The 10,000-nt window shown below is 46.7% G+C and overlaps 1 protein-coding gene across 3 annotated transcripts in view; it reads left to right on the top strand.

Annotated features, from left to right (window-relative positions):
• The window catches only part of LOC143280014 (angiotensin-converting enzyme-like), a 46,346-nt gene that overhangs the window by 15,548 nt on the left and 20,798 nt on the right, over positions 1-10,000 (top strand). For 2 of the 3 annotated variants that reach the window (XM_076584458.1, XM_076584459.1), the window contains exon 2: positions 7,868-8,110. In XM_076584458.1, coding sequence (XP_076440573.1) covers positions 7,868-8,110 — 243 coding nt within the window. Of the gene's footprint in view, positions 1-5,576; positions 5,695-7,867; positions 8,111-10,000 lie in introns of those variants that run through there. The other variant, XM_076584460.1, reaches the window with a different exon arrangement.

Genomic DNA, 10,000 nt, shown 5'->3' with positions numbered 1-10,000 from the left:
CTAGCGCGCTCCGATTCTCTCGCTTCCTATGCGGACGCGTTACCTCTAGGCCATCACTCCATATGGGCCAGATGGCATGGAAAGACTGCATTAAAATCATTGTTATTGTTCAGAGACACGTGGTTGTAGTCTTCACGCCAGGGAAACTTATTATTGAAGAAGCATAGTTTTCCTTTTTTTGCGGTCGTTGGAATGAATGAATCTTTATTTTTCAACGGTGAAGATATTAGCACTTTGGCCGACTTATATATCTGCCGTCATTCTAAGAGACACACAAACACATACACATATAAATGTTGTTATACTCAGTACATGTATATATGTACACGGATAACGCAGCGTTAAACTGAGAGACACAACATCGCTCATATCTTTACGAAACGGAAGCGAGTGACACACACACGCACACACACACACACACACACACACACACACACACACACACACACAGAGAGAGAGAGAGAGAGAGAGAGAGAGAGAGAGAGGAAAATGCAGGACAAGGAAAGAGCTGAGAAAGAGGCGGACTGGCCGATAAAGTTGTGTCTTCATTTTCATTTTGCCCTTCGCTCCTGGTGGAGCATAGGCCATCGACGACCCCTCGCACTCTGTTCTGGGCTGTTCTGGCCATTCCAGTCCAGTTGGTCCCTTGCTGCTTCAGCTCTGCCTCGGTATCTCGCCTCCAGCTGTTGCGAGGCCGGCCTCTCTTCCTCTTTCCCTGCGGGTTCCAGGTCAGGGCTTGGCGTGTGATGCTGGACGCTGGCTTCCTGAGGGTGTGTCCGATCCAGCCCCATTTCCTCCGCAGTATCTGATTGGCCACTGGTTCCTGTCCCGCTCTCTCCTACAGATCTTCGTTTCGGATCTTCTCCTGCCATCGGATCTTGTAGATGCGCCTCAGACAGGTGTTGAAGAATGTCTGAATCTTCTGCTGCATCGTCTGTGTTGTCCGCCATGTCTCGCATCCGTAGAGCAGAATTGACTTCACATTGGAGTTGAAGATGCTGAGTTTGGTTTTCATACTGATTGCTCCAGATGCCCAGCATGATGAAAGCTGTTCTTGCCCTGCCGATTCTGGCTGTGACGTCTCGGTCCGTGCCTCCCTGTCGGTCAACCACGGTTCCCAAGTAGACAAAAGACTCCACCTCCTTGATGGGCTCTCCACCGACTGTGACTGGAGTGTTGGCAGTGGTGTTGATCTTCATCAGCTCGGTCTTCTTCTTGTTGATCTTGAGCCCTGTCCTGGCTGACGTGGTCCCCAAGCGAGTGGTCTTGTCATGCATCTGGCTGTGGTTGTGTGACAGGAGCGCCAGGTCGTCAGCGAAGTCGAGATCGTCCAGCTGTCCAGAGTGTCCACTGTAAACCGTTGTTCCTGCCTGTTGTAGTGGTCTTCATGATCCAGTCGATGACCAGGAGGAAGAGGAACGATAACAGCAGGCACCCTTGACGAACTCCGGTCTTCACCTCGAAACTTTCGGACTGCTGGCCTGCGTGGGCAATCCTGCAGCTCATGTCCTTGTAGGTGCACCGGATGAGGGAGATGATCTTCTCTGGGACTCCGTAGTGCCTCAGCAGCTTCCACAGCGTCTCTCTGCCCACACCGTCGAAGGCCTTCTCATAATCTATGAAGTTGATGTAGAGGGGGGAGTTCCACTCCAGCGACTGCTCCACGATGATGCGGCCAGGTTGGCCGAGCCTGCTGCTGGTCGGCTTGGATCGAAGGCCTCTTTCATCATTTCCAGTAGAACCCTGTTGAGAACCTTGCCTGGTGTTGACAAGAGCATGATCCCTCGGTAGTTGCTGCAGTCCCTGAGGTCTCCTTTCTTTGGCAGCTTGATGATGATTCCTTCTTTCCACTGGACTGGTACCTCCTCCTTCTCCCAGATCTTGCTGAAGAGGCTGTATAGCATGTTGACAGCTCTTTCCGTGTCTGCTTTGATGGCTTCTGCTGGTATCTCGTCCGGCCCTGCAGCCTTCCCATTTCTCAGAGACATGATGGCCTTCTTGATCTCTACCTTTGAGGGTTTGTCGCAGCTGATGGGCAGTTCTGTCTCTGCAGGTGGAATGTCCAGTGGTGCGTCAGGGGCGGGGCGGTTCAGCAGCTCCCTGAAGTGTTCTGCCCATCGTTTCAGCTGTTCCTCGGTTGTTGTCACTGGGTTCCCGTTCTTATCCTTCACTGGATTGTCGGTCTGCTGGAACTTGCCCGTCAACTACTTGGTCACCAGGTACAGGTCCTTCAGGTTCCCCTGTCCAGCTGCTGCCTCTGCTTGACTGGCCAGGTCGTCGATGTATTCCCTCTTGTCCTTCTTGATGCTACTCTTTACATCTCTGTCCGCTGCTGTGTACTTTTCCTGTGTCTTTGCCTTAGTTGCTCTTGTTCTGCTCGTGTTCAGCAAAGTTTTCTTCTCTTTCCTTGTTTCCAGCTTGTGGATAGTGTTGGCAGAGATCCATTCCTCGTGTTGAGTTTTCTTCTTGCCAAGGACCTATTCACATGTGTCGTGCCAGAGCTTCTTGCTGTGTTCCCACTGTGTCTCGATGTCCATCTCACCGTCTTCTATCAGCTCTTATAGTGGCTGGAACCTGTTGGAAAGGCTGATCTGGAATGCTGCTTGTGTGTCGTTTCTGAGCAGTCCAACATTGTGCCTTGTCCGTGTGTTGTTGGCGTTGGTGAATCTCTTGAGGCGAAGTCTCACTGTCGTCGTAAGAAGGTGGTGGTCTGATGACACATCAGCTCCTCTCATCACTCGTACATCCTGCCATGATCTCCTGAACTTGCGGCTAATGTAGATGTGGTATATCTGGTTCTCCGTGATGTGGTTCGGGGATCTCCATGTGGCCTTGTGGATGCGCTTGTGTGGGAAGATACTTCCTCCTATCACCAGCTGGTTCAGGGCGCACAGGTCTGCAAAGCGCTCACCATTCTCATTCATCTGTCCCAGTCCGTGTGTCCCCATGGTGTCCTCGTAGCTGGTGTTGTTCCTTCTGATCTTGGCGTTGACATCTCCCATCAGTAGGGTTATGTCTTTGGCTCCTCTTCTGTCTATCACTGTCTGTAGCTGTTGGTAGAAGTCATCTTTCTTCTCACTTCCGCATCACTGGTGGGAGCATAGCACTGGATGATGTTCAGCCTGACATCATTCTTCTTGGTGGTAAACATGGCTGTGATGATGCGGGAGTTGACAGGTTCCCAGCCGATGAGTGCCCCCTGTGCCTCCGGTGCCAGCATCAGGGCCACACCCTCTGTGTGGGGGGGCTCCATCCTCTGTGTGTCCTGAATACAGCAGTTGCTCTCCAGATGAAAGTCTCATCTGTCCTGACTGTAGCCACCTTGTCTCACTCAATCCTAGCACTCTGATCTTGTAGTTTTTCATCTCTCTCGCTACTTGGATGGTTCTTCCTGCTTCATACATCGTCCTGATGTTCCATGTCGCAACTCGCGTTGTTGTCCTGGGTGTCAGAAGGGGAGTCAGCCTTGCAGCTTCCTTTCGGCTTTCACTGCACGGCGTCATAAGTCTCCGGGATGGAGACCCTTCCTTGCCCAAGTGAATGTTCTGGTTCTTTGTCGTCGATGCTTCTGTAACTGGTCTTTTTTACAGGCAGGGTAGTTAACCCTACGCAAACCCCTTTATCTTCCGGGCGAGGTGGTCCTGCCTTAGTCGCCTCTTACGACATGCATGGCAGGGCAGTGGGTCTATTCTATCAGTGCCCAACCCACTGTGTCTTCAATTCTTCAATTGTGCACAAAGTTGCCACCACAGGTGTTTTGCTTTCCTGACTGTGATGATGCATGCAGTGGAGCGCGGTGGCTTGGTGGCTACAACGCGAGAGAATCTGAGCGTACGGGATCGAATCCCATGCTCATCCCCCAAAACGGAGTATGGCTGCCTAGATGGCGGGGCGGGGGGGGGGGGGGGGGGGCAGTCATACACGTAAAAGCCCACCCGTGTACATACGAGTGAACGTGGGAGTTGCAGCCCACGAAAGAAGAAGAATCCCATGCTTGATATAATTTTTCTTTCATCCACTAGACCTTAAGAAGTGGTCTGGGTGCTAGTCATTCCGGTGGGACGACGATCAAGACGAGGTCCCGTGTGTGTAGCATGCACTTAGTGCACGAAACAAGAGTTGTTCTCTAGCAAAAACTCCTCAGTGAAACTTGACTCTAATAATACATTGTTTGTGAAGCGGCTCGGAGTTTCGTCTCTGATCAATGATGCGCGGTGTACAAGTATCCAATCAATCAATCAACCATCGGCATCAACACAGCTATGCCCCCCCCCTCCTCTCCCCTCCCCTCCCCTCCCCTGCAACCCCAACCCTCACCACCTCACAACACCCACCGACACGCTGCAGTGAAGGTGAGGAGGAGCAAACAGCATGTTGATGTTGTTTTTTCCTCATGAGCGGATACCTTCAGAAGAGGAGTGGCAAAACCATGAATTAACCTGTCGGCTTCCCTCTAGAGACCCCTCCCACTGAAAAGTCATTCACCAAGGTTTTAGAAACTGTTGGAGCGGATGGTTGCAACACTTTTTCACGGACTAATCATAGCCTGATCAATGATGCGCGGTGTACAAGTATCCAATCAATCAATCATCTATTTATTTATTTATTTTCGTTATTCATTTATTTACAATCTTTTCTTGTATATATATATATATATATATATATATATATATATATATGTCTTCTTTTTTTTCTTTTTCTTTTTTTTCCCCAAGGCCTGACTAAGCGCGATGGGTTACGCTGCTAGTCAGGCATCTGCTTAGCAGATATGGTGTAGCGTGTATGGATTTGTCCGAACGCAGTGACGCCTCCATGAGTTGCTGATACTGATACTGATACTGAAAGGTAATTCACCAAGGTTAGAAACTGTTCAAGCGGATGATCGCAACACTTTTTCACGGACCAATCATATAGCCCTATAGCACTCTCTGTGTCATCAGAGACACCAGGCTTTGCCACACACAACCTACAGACCTGAGGAATGTAGTGAATAGTTCATCTGTGGGTTGGGGCACCCCAATGTCTCGTCACAGAGTTAAAGAAGAAGAAGAAGAAGAAGATGATGATGATGATGATGATGATGATGATGACGATGAAGACTTAGCTGGCAACGTTGGGATATTGGCCAACCCATCAAAAAGACAAGTTTTCAACAGTAACTCTGGATAGATAGATGTAACCGACATTCGTCGCCTCACAGACATCAAGGACCCTCCCACCCCCCACACCCACCCCCAGCCCCCCACCCCACCCCACTCTTCTACGCCTCCTCCTCCCGCCCCCCAACCACCCACCCCCCGTCCCCAATAGCTTCTCCATGGCTCACACAGGGAGACCGAGACACGAAACATGTTCCTGCATTTTCCAGCGTTCCGTTCTTCAGACCGAGGTATGATATATCTCTTCGTTATTACAATGAACCCTCACCTGGTGGGTTGGGATGACGCGTGCAGCCGGCTGACCTTCATGAATAAATTGACTTATTAATTAATATGGGCATCTTGGCCCCTCAGTTGGAGGGGCGCGGGAGAGGAGGGGCTAGGGGTGTGTGGTGGGGGGCTTACAGGAGGTGTGTGTGGAGGGGTTGGATATGGGAGGGGGGTGGGTGGGCGAGGGGTGGAGGGGAGAGTTGTAGAAGGGGTGGAAGTGGCTTCAAAGTCAGTCATCACCAGTTGGTTACCCGGTATTCTTGAGGTAAGTCACTATTTGAAAACAAAACAAAACAAAAAAAGACAGGCTATTTTGGTGTGTTTTTTGAGACACAGGGAGCTGTTTCCACTCAAAGTGACATCATTTTATCTGTGTTGCCTTGCGCTGTGTGTGTGTGTGTGTGTGTGTGTGTGTGTGTGTGTGTGTGTGTGTGTGTGTGTGTGTGTGCATTTGCACGCTTGTTCCAGTGAGCGCGTGCGTGTGGGTGCGTGCGGGTTCGCTTTGCGTGCACCCCCCCCCCCTCTCCCTTTTATTAAAAAAAACTTAATTTTACTTAAATCATTTGCTTTCATGATTATCTTTCACTCCATTGTAATCATTCTAATGTACTTACTTATTTGTATACTTCGTTTAATGATTTTATATTAATGTTTTACACAAATCGGCTCTACCCAGGTTGACAAATTAGTGACCCTGTGTTTGCAAAGTCTTAGAGCTTGGTCTCCGACCGAGGATAGGCGCTATATAAGTATCCATATCAATCAATCAATCAATAAAAAAAACCAACCTAGGGCAGACATTCAAGGCCCTGACCAGTGCACTAAGTTTAGAATAGAATAGAATATGTCTTTATTACCAAGTGTACCGGAGTCACAAGGAATATTGCGGGGGGCGGGGGGGGGGGGGTACATAACAAGGTATGAACATAAATTGAAAATCATACACAGACACAGTAGATAGATACATACAAGTGCATATCAATATAAAAACTTGTGCATACTCACACATGCACGCACTGCACACACACACACACACACACACGCACACACACACACACACGCACACACACACACACACACATGCACGCACGCACACACTCACACACACACACAAAAGCTGCATATTACATGTGGATGGGGCTGATGACTAGATCTTTCGGTAGATGGTTGTTGTTTGCACAATTCTATTTATCACACTGGATTTGTTCGAGAGACAGGACATTGACTGCTTTGGGGAAAAAGCTTTTGGCGAAGCGATTGGTTTTCGTCCTTATACTTCTGTACCGTCGACCAGAGGGGGGCATCTCGAAAATTCCAAAAGCTGGCTGTGATTCGTCCTGGCTGATTGATTTTGCTTTTTTAAGCAGCCGCTTATATTATGTGTCTTCTAGAGAAGGTAGATCAGCCCCGGTAATCTTGGTGGCAGTTTTTACGATTCTGTTAAGGGCTGCAACTTCTGCCTTGGAAATGTTTCCGTACCAAACAGTAATAGCGAAGGTTAGCACACTTTCAATGACTGCTCGGTAGAACTCAACCATGATTTCTTTTTTAATTCCGAACATTTTGAGGCACCGAAGAAAGTACAGGCGCTGTTGTGCTTTCTTAACAATTTTTCCGTATTTTTCTCCCATTTCAAATCATTGGAAATGATCAGTCCGAGAAATTTAAAGTCGCTGATGATCTCTACTTGCTTGTCTTCAGTGACAAGTGGTAAGGGGTCAGATCTGGTCTTCCTGAAATCTAGTTTTTGATTGGTCTTCCTGAAATCTGGTTTTTGATACGTTGAGTTCTAAGTATCTTGTTTATGACGTAATGTTGTACTGTCCCCGTTGTTGTCCTGTGATGTTGTATCTTGTTTATGATGTAATGTTGTACTGTCCCCGTTGTTGTCCTATTATGTTGTATCTTGTTTATGATGTAATGTTGTACTGTCCCCGTTGTTGTCCTATTATGTTGTACTGTCCCCGTTGTTGTCCTATGCTTGTAATATGTTGTACTGTTCCCGTTGTTGTCCTGTGATGTTGTATCTTGTTTTATGATGGAATGTTGTACTGTTCCCGTTGTTGTCCTGTGATGTTGTATCTGTTTTATGATGTAATGTTGTACTGTCCCCGTTGTTGTCCTGTGACGTTGTATCTTGTTTTATTCTGTTGTACTGTGTCCAACTGTGTTCTTTTGTAAAAATGTCCATTGTGTTATTTTAGTATAGTGTTATGCTGTACTGTGTTGTGTTTTACTGTGTTCATTGTGTTATGTGGTGTCGTGTCCGTTGTGTTACGTCGTAAGATGTCCATTGTGGTGAGTTGGCCTGTGTCCACTGCGACATATAAGAGTGTGTCTTATGCTCACGCACGCACGCACACACACACACACATGTACGCACGCACGCACATCCACAACCCCACAGCCCCCACACGCATGAAATATCATTGTTTCAGCTCAAGAAAGCTATGGCGTCATCACCTTGGACCTCACGTGACCTGGTAGTGATGATGGCGGTGGTGGTGATGGCGGTGATGGTGGTGAGGGGTGGTGGAGCACGTGGCACCAACACCAACCAATCAGAGGCTGAGCATTTCCTGGACCTGTACGAAAGCGAGGCAAGGATCTTATTCCCGGATATTGTGGAGAAGTACTGGCTGTACGAAGTCAACATCACCACCCAGAATGAACAAGCTGCGGTGAGTGGAGTTTTTATTTTATTTTATTTTTTATAATGTTGACTTGACCAATGACAGAAGTACTTTCCTCCCCTGTTTGTTTGGGGTTTTTTTTTTCTTCTTTTTTTCTGTTAAGCCATTTTATTCAACAATGGCGGGAAAAAAGCAACAACAACACATACATACACGGCCAGTCTGGATGTGTGCATGGTCGTGATGATTGTGAAGAGGGACTGGGGGAATGAGTGCACTTCCTTTTGAAGCGGGGCATTTCTTCCCCTGCTGCTCTCTCACGGCCCTTTCACACTTCTGTCTGTCTGTGTTTCCTGCAGATGGACACTTTTTTTTTGCCGTTTTAGTATTTAAAATTGTGTGTGCATATGTCTGAGTTTGTTAATGTTCTGGTGTGAGTTGAGTAATGTGTGCGCATCTCATTTACTAATTCTTCCTCGATACTCCGCTTTTCCCCCACGGAAAACAGCTTTCAAACAATAACATTACATTCTGTTTTGTTGTTGTTGCTGCTGCTGCTGTTTTGATGGCTACCATCTCATTGTTTTTGTTTGTTTGTTTGTTTTTTTGTAATTTTTTTTACTGTAAGTTGAAGGTTGAAAACATAGCCGCCAAAAAGTAGGCTAGCAGAGGAGCTCATCAAATCTAAATGGTACGCAGCTTCTTCCGTTGCCAGTCCACTTCCTCTGCTTCTCTACAAGAATGCTACAAGATTTGCTGACAACCTTCCACGAGGATAAGTTCAAACATTACCTTATGAAATATCAACAAACAAACAAACCAATATGTAGGTTTGGGCTCCCATCTCTCTCTCTCTCTCTCTCTCTCTCTCTCTCTGTCTCTCTCTCTCACACACACACACACGCACACACACACACATACACCCGAGCGCGCGCGCACACGTACACCTACACAAACACAGGCACACACACACACACACACACACACACACACACACACACACACACACACACACACACACACACACACTGAAAAAAAGCTGTACAAGCTTATTCTTTTACCCCCTATAAAGATCATTTTGACTTGACTTGACACACACACACAATCAAGATGATCAGTCACAGCAATTATAAACACAGGGGTTACATAATATAGACAAGAAAGACAAGGCCTTCAAGACTCACTTGTGATGCGCGCTGTATCCAATAAAGGAATCACGAGGGGGGAAAAAGATATTCAAAAATCGTTAAAATGGGTCCAGTATTGAATATCAATAAACTTTTGAAAAAAAGACCTGCCAGCTGGATCGAACCACAGTCTTTTTTTATAATTAAATAATTATTTATTCTATTTCTTTTTATTTTATTTTATTTTTTTTTTGCTCGAGGCTTGACTAAGCGCGTTGGGTTATGCTGCTGGTCAGGCATCTGCTTGGCAGATGTGGTGTAGCGTATATGGATTTGACCGAACGCAGTGACGTCTCCTTGAGCTACTGATACTGATACTGATAGAAACAAATCGTCTAACCCCCTCCACTAAGCTGCATCTAACGTCACTCGACCAAATTTAGCTCGATAAAATTATTATTGTATTTGAAGTAATAACACCATATAAATCATGTTTTCTTGACATATCTTGATTACTTAAGAAATTCTTTTAATTCGGCCATAAAAGAGACGTTGACATCGCCTCGGGCACACTGCAACATATGTAGATCTGCACAAACCAATCCGACTCTGAAAGAAACATTCAATTCAATTTTTCTTTTATGTTCATTTAAGTTAATTCAATATCCACTTCAGAATATTCATATGCAGTAAACACGTCGATGGTGTAGTTAGTGTCACTGTATGCGTTCTGTCCAGAATTTGTATTTCTTTTCTTGTAATTGCGAACAAGTAACTCGATGTCATGCCGTCTTCTTACCAAGCATAGCCT

The sequence above is a fragment of the Babylonia areolata genome, chromosome 3, assembly GCF_041734735.1.
Source record: "Babylonia areolata isolate BAREFJ2019XMU chromosome 3, ASM4173473v1, whole genome shotgun sequence".
Lineage (NCBI taxonomy): Eukaryota > Metazoa > Mollusca > Gastropoda > Neogastropoda > Buccinidae > Babylonia > Babylonia areolata.
This window is presented reverse-complemented; position numbering and strand designations above follow the sequence as displayed.